A 17389-nucleotide genomic window follows, 5' to 3' on the forward strand; every position below is an offset into this window, starting at 1 on the left:
AGGCCTATCGCCGCCGCCGGGCCGGGGGCTGCCCGCCCGGGGCTCCGCGGCTCCGCCCGGCCCGGCTCCGGGGGCGGCGGGACCCGCCCGGCGCCTCCGCAGCGCTGCCCGGCCCCGCGGCCGTGCGGGGCGAGCCCGGCCCGGCGGGGCAGCGGCCCCGGGGCGGGCACTGCCCCCGCACTCGCCGGGGGCTCGCTCGGGCACGGCGCTCCCCGGTGCGGCCGGAGCCAGCCTGGGGCACTGGGGGGGTTTGGTCAGGGTCTGGGTGCGGGCTCTCTCCCCACTCAAACTCCTGCCATTCAGACCTTGGCAGTGTTTTAAATGCTCAGAGTGATGTTACTGGCTGGCGAGAGACCGGTAGTAACTCTGTCCTCGCTGATCAGAAAGAGGGATTTAAATAACTAATGACGGCAAATCCTTTCTCGTGGCTGTAACCTCCCAAAAACCCGCTCCCAACCTCGCTGCTCTCAGAGTTGGCCGCACACGGAAGTGTCACCACCAAGACGCACACAAAATTCCACACATACAAATAGCTGGAGGCCCCCCCTCTCCACGCCACCTCCCCCTGAAAATTTGTGTAAATTTTCCTTTCCATCTCCAAGACCTACTTGCTTCAATACAAAGCCGCTCCAGGCGAAAGAATATTAACATATTTACGAAGATTACTAGGTGATCTGAGCAGTCTAGACAGACAGAACGTTCCTCTCCATTGTGTGTGCTTCTCCATCTGAATCTCTCGCTAGGTTTTATAATTTGATTTGTTATGGATAATCAACACTTGCAAAAAGTAGCAAATGCAAATTAAAACCTACTGTGCTTAAACTTTTCAAAGAGCATTCTAATATAAAAACTAAATTTACCCATAAAAAATGTGTTATCAGTCAGGCCAAGTTTTATTTAAATTTTAATTTGATAAGAAAAAAAATACAGGATGGGCAAGTTTTAGAGTCCAGTTTATTGCACTAAGAGACTTTCCAATTTTAAATAGTTAAAAAGGAAGAAAACCCCCTCAGGCTGCTAAAATTTTTGCCTACTTTGCAAGACTAAAGAAAGAAAAGGTTCACTTGGCCCTCGGCATAATCTCCGTAGGACAGCTGCAATCCTGAACAGATATCTATAGTGTTATTAATCTGCTCTGCTCTATATGTTCACATACTGTCCTCGTCACCATGGCACCTAAACATCCCCCTAGAAAGGCACAAAGCAGAGCTATCTTCACTAAATTCATGGTGATTCCTTTACACCACCCATCCATCACAGCGTAGGACTGACTATACAGTGGATAAAAAAATTAAGTGCAAAGTCCAAATGAAAGAAGAAACCAGCACAACTTTCTCCAGCTGGATGCAGCCACCTGGTCTTTGATCTGAGGCCTCCATGGTGGTTAATCCGGCCCAGAGCAGAGTTGGATTAACTTTCAATTTCAAAATCTTGCCACTGCAGAAGGGACAGGTTTTAGCTCAGAAGAAATACGGGCAGCTCAGTGAGGATGAAGATATTCTTTTAACTAAGAAGTCTCCACCCCCACCTCACCCTGTACGGCTGGATCTGCACCTCTTCATCACAAGTTTTTTTGGTACATGCTAAATCTAAGGGACTTCAGTCTCACCAGCCTGTCACTTCTAAGGACCACAGTCCCACTGCTGCTGACTGAAAAGTAAATCCACGCTTCACACAGGATGCAGAGAGGGAGGAGGAGAGGATCACAAATAATTTTGCTTAAAATCTGCGTATGGAATAGAGAGATCCTTATAAATTTGCCCCATTATGCAAGGTGTAAGTGCTTAAAAATGCTTCATTAAAACGTATGTTCTTTTGAAATATTTATTTTCCTTTTAATTACATGTGAATTAGCTGGAAGAAGCTGTAGGGAAGCCCTCTTACTGACTTAAGCCTTCTCAGCAGTTTGTTAAATTCTAGCCTCAAATCCCTTGAGGGAATAGTGGATTCAAAGCAGCTTTTAATCATACTATAAGGAGGGTGAAGTAGTATGTAAGTAGGTCATAGAGAAAGCATTACAAGTGCATAGGTTATTGCTTTATTTAACAACTACAGTGTAACACACTTTTCAAAGCACATTTGCTTTTGCCATTTAAAAGTTAGAAGCAGGAACAGGGTCAAATGCAAAAAGGAACCCTTTCCATAAAAGATACTGAGATACGACTCAAGGAGAGCTTAGAGGGAAAAACTGCATTCGAATAATTTGGTTCTCAAACATAAATTATGTAGTGTCTATGTATGAATTAACTCCCCATGGCAGAGGGTAAGTGGCAAGAAACAAAAAATCCTGATTGTTTCACACACTGTTACAGGCTCAGCTCTGTTATTTGTAACATTAATGTCAGATTCTTGACTAGCACGTGTGCAAAATAGCAACTTTTATTAAAAATTAAGGGAAAAGTGGAAGCTCTGATGTGTTGCTACAGTACAGAGGGAAATGGGGAGTGAGAGTGGCAAGTGAAACTGCATTTATTTTCACAGCATAAATCAGACAATGGCTCTAAACACTGGCTTAGAGGAGCTGCATTATTGCTGCCCGCCAATATTAAGCTTTTTCAACTGGTGGAGCATATGGCAGTTTTGAGGGAGGAACCTAGAATTTGGAATCAATTCTCGGACTTTAATCCTATTCCAGCTACAAATGCTGCCTCCTATCCCTCCTCCCCTCATTTCAGAGGCCCAGTCTGGCTCATTTAATCTGTGTCCCTCAGTTTCTCCATCCATCTGAGTGGGGCAGATGAAGCAGTTCCACCTCACCTTGGCAGATTAGTCACCATTCAAGAAGCTTTTTAAACACAGTGCTACACACAATTTCTCCAAACAACTCAACCTTTGAAAATTGCACACCTCTTCAGAGAAAAAAAACCAAAACAAACCAAAAAAAACCCCCCACAAAGTTCAGCTGCAGAAGGCCAGGACTGAGCAAGTGACTTGTTGTGTGTATGAGCTCACTCTGACATCACTGCTGTGGCTTCCTCAGTGAGTGACAAAGAGAGCAGACACCCTCTTCCTTTCCAGACCCCAGAGCCAAATCCAGTGTGGAACTCACATCACATTCCCCCCTCCAGACTCCCTCCTCACCCTATAATAATTGCCATTCTTCTAATCAACTTGCCCCCAAGTTTTGGGCCAAGGAAATGCTACTGTTGGAAGCACTTCAAGGGAAAGTTTCTGAATGACTTCACTCTCTCCCAAGCCTGCAAGGCAGTATGAAGAGAGTTCAAATCCTCTGCTTTATTCCCCCCTAAGCCAATGAACATGCTTGGGATTCAGCTTATCTCTGGCATCAAAGCAAGTTTCTAACAGAGGCAGCAGAAGCAGAGCTCAGCGGCGGGCGGTGTAAATTTGGAGCGGGCTCGAATGACTCCAGTGGAATCACTCAGGATCTTCCACTAATGTGAGGGAGAGCAGGAATCTGGTCCAGCTGGAGTTGCTCAATGCAAACGAGGTGGTTGCTATCTTCCACAAAGAAATAACCTCCCAGGCAAGCCATGAGCCTGGAAGTAGTGGTGTGACAAAGAGCAGGCAGTACAGCATTTTGGTTTGTGTAATGGGGTGTGAGCCTACCTGCCTATAAGAGAGGGAGCCCTTATATCAGCCTAACTCTTAGTAGCAGACTTCTGGAGGGGCAAGAAGGGGAGGGGGCATGAAGAAACAGCAAAGCAAAGCACATGAGCACTTGGGTAGGGCTACAGAATGGTGTATAAATCATTAACAATTAGAGGGAAAAGTAGTTTCATTTCCTTGAATGGTAAAAAGTAATGGGTGCAATTCTACACCATTTTACCATTTGTGATTACCTGGAACAAAACTGTCCTTGTCAGTTATGTCTAATATTGGAATAAAAATTTGAATTATGAAACCTTATCCTTTCAGTAGAGATTTTGTATTTACAAAACCAAACACAAAATAGTCTTCCACTCATTTTGAGAAATAAAATAACTTGCATATAACTGAAATCCTTTTAAAAAGAAAATGAAAATATTGGTTAAAGCTGATCAATGAATTTTAAGTATTTAAAATAGTGCTTGTGAGGCTCCCTCCGCTTCCGTAGGCTACTGTAGCTCATCAGTAATCTTCAGAAATAAACGTCATTTAAAATTAGTCCTGTGAAAAGGTCCCTCAAATTAAGCATTTCTAGAGCTTTCACTTGAAGCGCATTGATATTATGTAAACTTGGTTGCTATAGTAAAACTTCCCACTCACTTCTCTTTTTTTTTTCCCTTCCTATTTTATACCAGTGATGAGGTGATTTCATCCCACTGTGGGTAAAGGGCCTTTGTTCCCTTTTGTGGGTAATAACTCAATCTTTCCTAAAACAATTAGGCAACAAATCATGGCACGGGCAGATGCTACATGGAATGGAGGGTTTTTTGGGAAGGCCTTTAATTTAGAGGAACACCCTCCTTTGTGAACAGCACCAACTACATGGGACAGTCAATCATCACCCTCAGGTCCAGTCCTGTGCAGGGCTGGTGCTGAGCAGAAGCTGCACAGGAACCTCTGCTCCAGCTGGACTGTTCCTGAGCTCACCACTACATTTGGAGAATACTGAAGGAAGGCAGAAACAAGTGAATTTTTGCAAGACCAACCAAGGCTTCCTGTCCTGTTGTTTATTTGCAGTCCTATTGAAGAGCATTACTATTGATCCACAGGTGTTACCTTTGTGCATATAGACACAAGACCCAAGCTTTTGTCAACCCAGTCTTATCTTGACTTCATAACAGATATTATTATTTTTTTTTTTTTCTAATGGATTACCTTATCTTCTCACCTGCTAACTATCAGCAACCACTCCCCAAAAAGGAGAGAAACTGGGGTAATGCAAGCTCTGGGCAGACCTGATATCCTACTAGAGAGCAGACATGTTATTTATGGTAAAAAAAGACACCTTTCCAAACAACCCTGTCAGAGGGAACTCAATATTCTTGGATTTGGCTATTATATTATCTTCATGTGAAAACCTATGACTTAGGAGAGGAGAAACCACACATCTGGTGCTCTTGTCTGTGTTGCTCCATCCTCACAATATGCACCTTTTCCTTCAAAGACCAGAGGAAAAATCCCACTGTAAAAAAATAAAACCATCCTCCTTGCCATCTACACCCACAGGAGACACAAAAATCTCTCTCATTTTATATAAATGTGAGTTTTCTGGAGATTTTGCCATTCTGGGGAGTCTGGTTATTGGGAGAAAGGCAGGATGAGGGAAGTAGATGATGAGGATGGTCTGGATCAGGAGGTGATGCTGGAGGGCATCTCCAACTCCAAACACCATGGGCAAAGGTAAGTGTGAAGTTCTAATGTGGCATCAGCAAAAAAAGAATGTGAGTAAAGGACATCAAAAGAGATAAGAAGCCAAAAGGAGACTTATTTTTATAAACAAAATGTAAAGACATCTGAGAGGTTTATTACAATATCTGCATTAACCTACTGCACTCCATTTCTAGCAGCAAGATCCTTATGAGCTTAACCTTCATCCTCACGTCTATCATGTGTTTTTCTTTCTTTTGCACTGCAAATGATTGGATTTCACCTTAAACACAAATTGTGCCATCTAAGGTAGGAAATTTCACAGATCTCCTTTTTTCATTTGTTCATGAAGTGCCTAGCATACACGTCAATCCTCAAAAACAATAATCACCCTGAAAGTATGCAAAGTAGCTATCTTTGTTTCACAGACAGAAACCATTAACTATCAGACATGAAGGACACAAAGAAAAGGTTCCTGCAGTAATTATAAAGCATTTGGATGTGCAGAAAACTGCACCATGCCTGGTTTTAGTAGTTTGGGGGTTTTCCCCCTTAAATTAACAGTGTAAGAATTGCCACATAAGCCAGACCAAAAGGTCCACCTAGCCCATGACCTTGACTCTGATAAGGGATGGAAAGAGAAAAAGCATGAATATGGCAAGTGATCCTTCACACCTTCCAGCAGCAGGTGGCTGAGGACTTCCTAGAATCAAGAATGGCATCTGAACCAAAATGTTTAACAAGCTCAAGTCACTGATTCAGTTTTCCCACAAATCCTCTGACTGAGAGGAACATTGATGAAGTCACATGTTTATTTTTCCCAGAGATACCTGTTAAATGTGCTGTTCTTAACAATTTTAGGGATTTGGGGCTCAGCACAACAAAGAGGAACATTGATTTTCTTTTCAGAACCAAAACATTTAACCCAACTAAGTGTTTAACATACAATGTTTCACTTTGAAAGGTCACAATAATTCATCTGCAACTTTTAAAGAAAAACTCAACCTCTTGATACAAAAACTTTGTAAGGAACAAGTGCTGGAACCACAAGGTTCCTGAGGCAGGCATCTGGTTAGGCATTGTTTTGTGAGAAAGGCTCTTTAGGAAAAATTTTGGTCACTTTGGATTGCTTTATTGAGGGGTGGGGGTTAACTGAGTTTAATGTATGTTCATCAGCCGTGCACAGACAAATCTCCATATGATTCATTGGAGCAGCACTGCAGAACACCTGGTGTTGCCAATGCAGTTCTGTTAGTGTTTTGTTATTTTTAAAGGGGGTTATATAACTCTCTCATTAAAATTAAATGTGGGCTGAAATGATGCAGGCAAATTCTCAAGCTTCAGAGTGAGCTTCTTCCTCACAGTTTAGCAGAAGATAAATCTTTTTTAGGCAGAAGAGAAGGAAAATGAAATCAAGAGGTTGTACCATTGAATTTAGAGTCTCTAAAATTTTAAGTTTTCTGCTAATTCTCTGTTTCTTCTCTAGAAGCCCTCAATCCCTCAGATGCTGACCTGCAGTTTCCAGGGAGGGTAGGTGCTGAATTTGAATCTTAAATTCACTCTGTAGAGCAGCCATCCTATCATCCACAGGTATCTGCACGTGCAAGGTTCAATTTCCAGATGATCTGTGTCTGAATACCATTACTTTTCCCTCCTCTGTTTGTAATTTCCCCTGTCCTCTCTCCAATTTTCTAGATTTCTTTTTCCCCTTCCTCAAACTCTCTGCTCTCTCTTCCTCCTGGTGACAGACTGTTGTCTGGCATCCTCAAAGGCTGCTCTTGAGGATGACCTGCTGATTTGCTGCCATGGGAACTCCAGAGCAAGGACAGCATTTACCCCTCACACACCGAAGGGCACAAGCAACAGTTCCCTGTGCTGCCCTTCTCCTGGTTAAAGTTTGCCCTCCTCTATTTCACAAGGGGCATTGGAAAGCTGTGTCTTAAATAACCAGAGTGTTGCAGCCTCTGCAGTGTCCAGCAGCAGCTGAATTATTCGGAGGAAGGTGGAAAAGTCTAATAACTGATGTGAGTATGCAAACTGCTTTCCAAAACTAGTGGAGGAAAAGCTTGGGCAGCAAAGCCTGAGAGTTGAGGAAAAACCCTCTCTCATGTAATGGCAAAAATAATTATATTCATATAAGTGCTGTATTTAAAACTTGCTTAGCAATTTTATTGATAATCTTATTTCTTTGAGTCAGAGAGAGTTAACTTAAAAATAGCTTGTTTTACCTGAATAAGGGACGAAGAGTAACACATCAGCACACTGAGTATGCTACATGGAGGGATAAGCAAGTAGTTCTCTCCATTCCTCCACCCCCAAACACAATTTTTGGGTGTTTTAATTGAAATGGAAGGATCATTTTTACTTGGCTGCATTTTACAGGGCAGCCAGTGATCCACGCTGTGTCAGCCTTGTCAGTGCACTGGCAGATTTACAGCCCCACAGTGCTTTCCTGCAAGCACAGGCTCTTAACAGCCTAATCCAGTAACGTGGGCTTAATGCACAATATCATTTCACAAACCACCTAGAAAGTGAGTGCAAATCTGGGAGTCAGTGCTTTCCAGAAATGTCATTTTAGTCATTAGTTTAGAAATGCTGAAGATGGATCTGACTGATATTAGCCCAAGGAATGGTCACTGATCCTTATACAATCAGAGAAAATAAAGTTGTGCGTGAGAACAGCTGAAATCCTTTTTACATCCCGCTCGAGCTGATTACTAGTTATGCTATCTCAGCCTCAAGACTGAAGTGAGGGATGAGAAAATTTGAGTCCAGATCAAGATTTACACAAAATTTGTGAGAATTCCTGACCATTTCCATCCAATAAAGATAGTTAACCTTCAGTGCATCATTAACTTGCTGAGAAGAGTACTAAAGCGACTTTAATTGACACATTTGCTTCTGCTGCAGGGTGAAATAACACAGAAGCAATACAAAACATAAAAAAAAAAGAAAAAAGAAGCTTTTTGTCACAGCAAGAATGTTAGAGGGGGAAAACAAAAAAAAATCCCGTTTTTATTTCCTCTGTGAGGATGCCAGCAGTCTTGTTTCATAAACTCCAGTGATTCATCACCATCCCAGGCAGCCAATCATTCTGCAGGTCAAGTAGAAATGGGCTGTAGAGCCAGCAACTCCTGCTGCCCTGATAATGCATGTCATTCCAGGCATGGCGACATGCTTTCTCAACAACTGCCATTTTCAGTTACCTTTTCTATGGCTGACATACAAGTAAATGTGTTGGAAGCAGTAAAACAGTCATAGGAAAACAGTTGCAAAGATAAATAGCACCTGCACGTGATAATCTCTAATGTCATTAGAAAAGAAAGAAGGATGTGTTTTGAAATAGGATTTCTCTCCTCTGAAAGCATCACTTGACTTGGGGGGGTTATGTGTGTGTGTGTGACTGAGAGGGGGGGTTTCTGTAGGTTTTTTTTCCTTGAATTAACATCCAGACATTCGTCTTGGTTAAGAGATAGAACTAGAGGAAAAGGAAAAAAATCCCAAAACCTGACAACAAAACCAATGCAAAACCCAAACACCCAGCATTAAATATAAAATCTTCTTGCAAGTCACTTGTGGAAAAGGTTTTGTACAGCTGGATTTTGTTTGAATTCAGTAATGCTCACTTTAAGAAACACAACTGCTCTAATTGAGGGAAAAGAAAAGGATTTTCTTCAGTCATTTCTTTTCAGTCTTTATTCCTTGTCATCTAACTTAAATTTCAGGAACTCGTTCTTCAATAACTGTCCTCTGAATCATATGTAGTTGAATACTGTTTTGCAGATAGAAACTGAGTGGGAGTTTTAAGGGCACAGGATTATAGAAATACACAACCTCAATAAAAAATGTTTAAACTTAAGTGCGCACATGTAAGCGTGCACACATATATATGTGTATTAGTAACAGAGCATGTGTCATTCATGTACATGTACCATGTGAAGGCCCTGTGCCTGAGCACAAATGGAGAAAAAAAAAACATGTTCCAAATAACAGTGCTGGAACCAGATTTCAAATGCATAAGATTATCCATATTAATTTATGGTAATCTACAAATGAATGCAGCAGAGACAGTACAGGTTATCCAGAATGGTACTTGCATTTATTGAGAGACGACCACAAAATATCTTCATGACTGATTTAGTTGCATCTTCTAAAACCCCCTGAATTAATATCATGCAAAATACAAAGTACAAGCTATGTTTCCCCTTTGGAATGACTGGCTCTTGAAATGCCAAAGGAAAGCCAAACGTTTCTCTCCACACAAAGTCCTCCTAGACATCTTGCTTTCAGATTTCATCAACTTAGGTGTTTTCAGGGCTGTAAGCAGTGAACTTTCCATCAGCAGCATCTTCAGCTAATTAACCCTCCTGATTACAATAATTAGTATTGATTCACTCCTGAATGACTTCTTAAGTATTCAAGCACAATCTACACTTGCAGTAAAACTTCTAGATATGAATATTAATTGAACACTTGCTTTGTTTTTCAGCCCCAAAGGTATAGTTTGCAATCTTATACAGAATAGAATCATAGAATGATTTGGGTTGAAAGGGACCTTTAAAGGTCATCTACTTCCAGCTCCCATGCCAGGAACAGCTTCAAGTAGATCAGGTTGCTCAGAGCCATATCCAGCTAGACTGTGAATGCTTCCAGAGATGGGGCAGCCACCACCTCTCTGTGCAACCTGTTCCAGTGCTTCACCAGCCTCATTGTGAAGAATTTCCTCCTCATGTCTAGCCTGAATCAACAGTTTTCGTTTCAAGCCACAATCCCATGTCCCATATCAACAGGCCCTGCTGAAAAAACCTTTCCTATAAGCCCCCTTTAGGTACTGAAAGGCTGTTTTAACATCTCTCTGGATCCTTCCCTTTTCCAGGTTGGACAACTACAGGTCTTTCAGCCTATCTCCTTAGGGGAGGTGTTCCAGACTGACTGTTTTTGTGGCCCTCCTCTGGATCCAATCCAACAGTTTCATGTTGAGGACTCCAGACTTGGAAAAGATGCTGCAGGTGGAATCTCATGAGGGTGTGATAGATGGAGGTAATCACCTCCCTCCACCTGCTGGCCACCCTTCTCCTGCTGCAACCCAGAACACAACTGGCTACCTGGGCTGTGAGTGGACATTGCCAGCTCACATCCAGCTTTTCACCCCCAAGTCTTTATATGCAGGGTGGGTCTCAATCCCTTCATACTTAAAATTTGATAACAAAAACATGTCAGTGTTATCCTCTCTTAACAAAGAAAATATTAGCATGTTGATGATTGTGGCTCATGAATATGAAAGTAATTAAATAAATAAATAAATGAACACAAAGACTCCAGGCTAATAAATTAATTCCATATCCCTGTGGAAGCATGGAAAGCCACATCCCAGGCAAAGATCTGTCTTGCTCTTTCTCTGACAGGTAGGACTGAGGGTGTTCATGTTTTGACATTACACCTGGCCATTGCAAGAACGAATAACTGCTCATGTAGAGTCTGAATTACCTCTCTTAGCTCTGTTGTGGAAACAGATGTTGCCAAGTTTGACAACTGCAAGGCACCACATTGATTTGTGAATGGGTGAGATTCAAAACAGGAAGCACTGAGGACACCTCCGATGCTCAGGCATAAGATCTCTAAACCTATGCAGTCTTTCAAAAGCCATTACTTTTGTTAAAGATGCTAAGAAATTGCTTGTGTTACAGCTTTGCTTCACCTTCTTTGATGTTAATAATAATTGTTATGGCTCAGAAAGCAATATTTCAATAAATATGCATAGAAAGATTTTTTTTTTTGAGTGGGATTCACACGAACTAATTCAAAAATCAGTCTTTGATGTGAATGCAATGTGAGAAAATACCCTTGGAAAAAAACAAAATAATTTTCAATCCAAGACAAAAAAAAATCATTGTATATGAATTTTATGAAACATTTTATCCGAAAACATAGAAACTCCAGTAAGTTTGGTAGGAACTCACCTGTGAGCAGAGAGCTCAGGGAACAGTTATAGGATTGAATAGTCCTTAAAAGTAGTGGTTGGTTTTGCTGCCCAGGTGTCTGTTGGTGGCTGCTACAGAAGTGGCATTCACACTGCTCTGGGCTGTCCCTGAAGGGGCATTTCCACATAACTGAGAGTGGGGGACTCACTTTATTACCACTCACAAAGGGCAGTAGCTGCTAGAAAGCTCAGGCTGCTGCAACATGACATGATAGAAAAACAACTTTATAAAAGCATGCCACTGTTTCCACCCTCCAGTTCAGGCAGAGCAGAGTGGTTGTGAATGAGTTAATGTTTGTCTTGAAAGAAGTTCTCCCAAGGAAGTGAATTATGTCATGGTCCCATAATATTAAACACCATCCTTGCTTTCTTCATGTTTATGCACAACACACAGCATGCAAGCACCTGATAATCCATAACCTCTTGGCTTCTCAAGAAGTATTTTATGTGATATTGCCCTTTTTGTTCACATAAACTCCTGGCTATTGATTTACACCATCTCAAGACTCAAAGGAAGAAGATACAATGACAAAAAAAATGCAAAACAGCATAGCAAGTATTCAGTCTCCCCACCAAATATTTTTGTGTTGAAATACATGCTTTAGAGGGCTCTGACTGCTACCGATAAATCCTCAATGTCTTTTTGTTTTAATTAAGGGGTCCAAGAGACCCCTCAACCCATATAAATCATGCACTAGAGTCCAGTTTTTTTAAAAAACACAAAATCTCTACTATTAATTGATCAAAGCAAAAACCAGAAGCCACTGATAAATAAATCTTTTCTCTCACATAATCATTAAACTTATTGCTAAAAGCAATACATTTACTTAACATGTAAAGTATTTAAAGACTTTAAACAGTTTAAGAAACTCCACAGAGTAATAACAATTCATTTTATTTAAGACATAAGCTGCTGTCCAAGTAGTAACTCAAAATTTTTCAAAAGCTTTGTAACAATTTTTTCTCACAATGCATAAGGTTCATTTTTCCAAATTCAAACCCAAAATTGTCAACTGCTTTAATGCTAAGCGATGGTTCTTGAAACAGAAAGATAATTTAGTAAATGTCATATGAATAATTTGTTTGATTTGGGGATAGGAATCATTCAGGTAAATTATTCTGTCTGACCTTAAAAAATTCTAATGTATAAAATGTAATAAAAATGGAAAGTCGCATGGGCTCCCACTCTGAGATCTGATTTATCATTTTTATTGCATTTTCATTACCTAAACAAAATTAGAAACAGTATCTTCAAAACAGCAGTTAAAGTTGATACGATCGGGCATAAAATCAAGCAAGGGCACATTTGGCAAGTATGTATTTCCCAGATTGACAGCAGTATTGTAAGCTTTCAGAATCAATAAGTTTTCTCGCCACAGTTAAAGGAGAGGTTAGTAATAAATCTGCAACTTAATGCAATAGCCATAATTGTAAGATACAAACCTCCCCCTCCCTGCACTATTAGCAGCAGATATCCACTGAAACAACCACCACAAAACAGGCAACACACTTTATATTCTACTGTACACACAAAAAGATTAAGGGAAATGAAAAAGGGGCTGAGAAAAGGAAAGGAAAAAACCCCCAAAACAACCCAAACCGCCCCATCGCCAGGCATACATTAAGCTAGTTTGACAACACCATTGTTCAGCTGTCCCATTGTCAGACCAAAAGATGTATTCAGCGCTACAATGTCTGCTAGCAAATAAACAAAAGACTACATTTTTCAAAGCGGGGTGCCAATTCCAGCATAATTCTGTGTGTGAGTGTGCGTGTGTGCGTGTCTGCGTGTTGTGTGTCTCTGAAAAGAGTAGTCGATGCTGGCCTCCCGCTAAACCTGGGAGCATTATTAGAGAATGGATGTGTAACCCCACATTACAGGAGTATTTAGGGATTTTTAAAGCATCTTCGAGCTGCAGAGACTAGGTAAAGCATTAGTAACTATTTACATAGGCTAAGTGAAAATTAAAGTGGTATTTAGGGCACTAGCTCTAATATGGAGTCTCCCTGAGCTTTTTTCCATGCTTATTCCATGCCCAGTGCATAATAATGAAGCAGGAAGAAATATTGCAAAGAAGGTGATAAAAGAAATACCGGCTCTCCTTTAGGAAGGGAAAAAAAAAAAAAAGGAAAGATAAATATATTTATTTTTTCCCCCCCTCTCCTTTCCTTACCCTCTCCGTACATTTGTCATTATACATGAAATGTGCGACCCGAACTAGTGGAAAACGCTGCTTGCACCCAGCAATGCCTGTCTTTTCCTTTAAATAGGGAAACTACTTAATACACAGCACGGTTATAGTTGCAGCGGGCCCAGGCAACTCGAAAGCACGCGTTAAAACAAAGGAGACAACATACCTTAAAAGCAGCTCCTCATTTCTCATAGTAACAGCGGATTTGGGACAGCGCATGCTTTCTGCACCGATATTCTCAACAAAAGCCAGTTCAGAAGTGCGCTCAAACATCAATGCCACAGTAGCTACTCACTAATGGCTACTCTTTCTCTCTTTCTCTCTCTAGTCAGACGCTGAGTGGTGGAGCAAAGGGGCCCCTGCAGATTCACTAAGCAGAAATAATCCTCTCTGACAAGTTATGTTGTCTGGGCATATTTTACATTAATGCACTGTGCTGCCTATAGGGGTCTTGTTTGCGTTCACTCTAGCCTAGCTGGTGTTAGCTCTCCTAATTACCAGCCAAAAAAAAAAAAATTAGCAACATTCCCCCCCCACCGCCCGCCGTTAAAAATAATAATGTATATATCTAAATATGTGCACATACATATCTCTATGTAGAAAACGGAAAGAAAAAGGAGGGAAATCTATGGGCAAATGAGGAAAAGCTTTCCCCCTCTGGAAGGATGCATGCTTGGTATGGGTCTTTTGTTTGCCCTGCGAACTCAGTGAATACAGTGGCAAAGAGATGCTGTGGCTCGAGAGGCTTGTGCACTTTCAGGGAATTGGGTTAGAGGCTCTTTCTGGGGCTCTGGAGCCGCAGCTGGAGCTTTTGCTCTCTCCCTCCTTCCCTTCCCTCTTCAAGGCTGAGTGGCTTTATGGGACCTGCCAGCTCACATCAGAGGGATTGGGGAGTATTAATGCAGGCACCTGGGGATCTTCCTCAAGTTTTCAGTTTTGCTTGGCAATTTTAACCCCTGAAAAACACAAGTCCAAAATCCCACCAATTTTGACCCCTCCAAAACACAACTCGGTTACCAAGTAACTGAGTTTGCTTTAACCCAGACCCTCACGCTTGGCTTTGGCACAGTTCTGGCAGACGGGGAAGGATGTTGCATTATTCAATGATTTACTCACTTCCTATGCATGAAAGGAACTATAGTGTGACACAGATTTCAGGGAAACAGCCTCTTTGGCCCTATTTGGGAGATCCGCCTTGTGATTTGTAGGAGCAGGTTGTGGTCTTCCCAGTTGCCAAGGTAGTCAAAGAGAGGTTTATTTTCACATCTTCATTTCAGCTTCTGCTGGGTAAATCTTTAAACTATGCAGGAGGATGGTTGGCTTTTTTCTTTCTTTCTTTTTTAAAATTTTTTTTTATTTTATTTTAATTTATTTTTTTAATGTATATCAGATACTTGAGCAGGTGCTTATTTAGTAGACTGAAAAAGTCAACAAGTCCTTGATGCTCTTTCAGTCAAAAGCTTTTCTGCACCACTGTGGCAGTAAAACGCATCTTAAAAATGACTGTAATTTCCTCTCAGGTCATGTTAACTTAAGGAGGTGCAAAACTCAATAAACACGAATTGTCCAAAATTGACAACTTGTCAAAAAGTCCAGTCAGGCTAAAAATTGATCTACACTTCAAAATTTGAATTCAGCTTTCATGAGCTTTTGGCTTTCTCTGTGGCTGGTCCTAAGCTCTTTTTCTACATTATATACTACGGCCTTAAAATATACTGATACAAAATCCTGATGCAGTGCTACTGCTGCTAATTCCTTACAGAAGTTGGTATTTAGGGGCTTGATCTTTAAACCTGAGCCTGGGAATGAAGGTAAAGAGAGAACAATCACCAGGATAAATACACTGGTAGCAAGATCTTGCCTTTCTGATGGCAGCTGTAAACTTCTATTAAGGTCATAAATTGTTTGCAACAGAAACAATCCTTTTGTACTACACTTCTCATTGAGCACTGTGAAACCTTGGGATTAGTTTCAGTCACTCTGATGTAATATTTGTCAAATGACTAAAAGACAAATTAAAAAACAAACCTGGACATAATCTACTTTTAATGGTGTAGAGAGAAAGACAGCATCTTAGGAAACATGGATATCATGAAGGACTGCAAGTTAAGGGAAGACAGGTTTCAATTTGCTTCCCTTTTCATCTGCAAAACATGACTGGGATTCTAGTTGCTCTTGCAATAAAAAATAATAAATCATTTTAATGATTAGCAAGTCAAACCAATTCCATGTTAAAATGTCATGCTCCAAGGTCAACTGAGACAACATAGCTTGTACTTCATGCTAAAAATATCTGAACAGTCATGGAAGGCGGCCAGGAAAATACTCAACCAACATGACAAATCCCATACCTCCTGCCCCAAATACTAAATCCATTACTACCATTTCAGGCATGGCCACCAGCACTCCAGATTTGAGCTCCTTTACTGTTCACCTCCAAATGACTTGTGCCCAGCACAGCTCACCGTGGTGCCCAGAGCAGTCTCGGGCTGCTGAGGCTGATGTACGAGCAGCAGCAAATACCAGGGTGTGCTAGAGAGCACACAGCTGAACGGGAAGTGTCAAACAGCCTGATGAACTGCTACAGTTTTCAGAAAATATGGCAAGGATCAGCATCTTAAGACACTACCAGCTGAGGGAACAAAGCTTTCTTTTCAGGCTGGAGCAGAATGGCTCACACAGAGCCCTTTGGTGGGGAATCAATGGGCTTCTGTTGGGAGGCTCCACGCAGTTGCAAGTTCTTGATCATTTCTGCACTTAGAAAGAAGGAGAAGCAGCAGCAACAGGAGATAAAGTGAAGTATTATGGAAGGACTCATCTACAGCCAAAGGAATAAATAAAAAAGAAAATTAGAAAAAAAGGAAAGAAAATCTACAAAGCAGTAACACAGACAGACGGAAAGAACCTACGCTTTCTATCACACGTAATGAAATGTCTGACAGAACATCATCTGCAGAGGGATCACAGCTGCTGAGGATGAGAGGGAATATAAGTATTATTTTTCAATTGTAAGATGTACTAAGCAGGAGTGCCTTTAAAATAATATGGCTGAAGGGAAGATTAAACCAGATGCACAGGGCTATCTGGCTTCTTTCAGGATGAAAGTCCAGCTGTGGGTTTGTATTCAACATTTAATATGAAAATTGATTGTAGATTCATAACTGATATGTATATATTGCAGAATGCTCTACACAAATTACATACAGTGGAAATTTAATAATTTCATTGCCCTGTATTTAATGGAAACCCAAGCCTTCCACGTATGGCCATGAGTTTGCTAAACTAATTATGTCATGCTGCAAATCCTTGAAAGGCAACAGGAATAACAATCATTGACACAAGCAAAATGATCAAAACTTCAGAGGCAAACCAGTAACAACGACTAATTTATGCCAATTAAAAGTGTTCCTTCTGCTCTCTACTTCTAGTTGAAATTATTTCTTGACCATTCCATTTGTTTACAGTATTTTAAAAGTATTCAGAAGCCCAAAATATAGTGGTATTTTCCTACAATATAAAAGTCTTTCTACCAGCCAAGAGATGGACTAGATTTCATGACAAAGAAATGGTGGACAAATGTCCAGGACAATGGACCAAAAATCATGAGTGCAATCGTGAGAGGAATAGAAAGCTTTGATTCATGTCCCCATTTTACCAAGTGTCCCTGTGTCAGATCTCATGCAAACCAATTAACCTCTTGCTCACTTCTCCATCTTTAAAATGAAAAAATCCAATAAACTCCAGAGCAGTGTGACCATAATACAGAACAATGCAAGATGTATAAATCAGTGCTTTATTGTGGCTTGCACAAACATTTAAAATACCTCTTCTCTTCACAAGAGGCACTTGCAGTCTAAGTCAGTTATCTGCTGTTCTGTGCAGTTGTTTAGGCTCAAATCACATTTGTTTTGTATAGGTGTGAAAAGCTACACTTTAATCTGATAGCATTTTACTGTTTCAGGTG

General features: G+C 40.9%; 1 protein-coding gene across 5 annotated transcripts in view; it reads right to left on the reverse strand.

Moving 5' to 3' along the window:
- Positions 1–17389, reverse strand: part of CELF2 (CUGBP Elav-like family member 2) — a 547081-nt gene that overhangs the window by 243485 nt on the left and 286207 nt on the right. The window contains exon 1 of one of the 5 annotated variants that reach the window (XM_059847518.1): positions 13592–13904. The exons of 3 other annotated variants lie outside the window; for them this stretch is intronic. In XM_059847518.1, coding sequence (XP_059703501.1) covers positions 13592–13698 — 107 coding nt within the window. In that variant the 5' untranslated portion in view covers positions 13699–13904. Of the gene's footprint in view, positions 1–13591; positions 13905–17389 lie in introns of those variants that run through there. One more of the 5 variants, XM_059847519.1, reaches the window with a different exon arrangement.

The sequence above is a fragment of the Haemorhous mexicanus genome, chromosome 5 (assembly GCF_027477595.1).
Source record: "Haemorhous mexicanus isolate bHaeMex1 chromosome 5, bHaeMex1.pri, whole genome shotgun sequence".
Lineage (NCBI taxonomy): Eukaryota > Metazoa > Chordata > Aves > Passeriformes > Fringillidae > Haemorhous > Haemorhous mexicanus.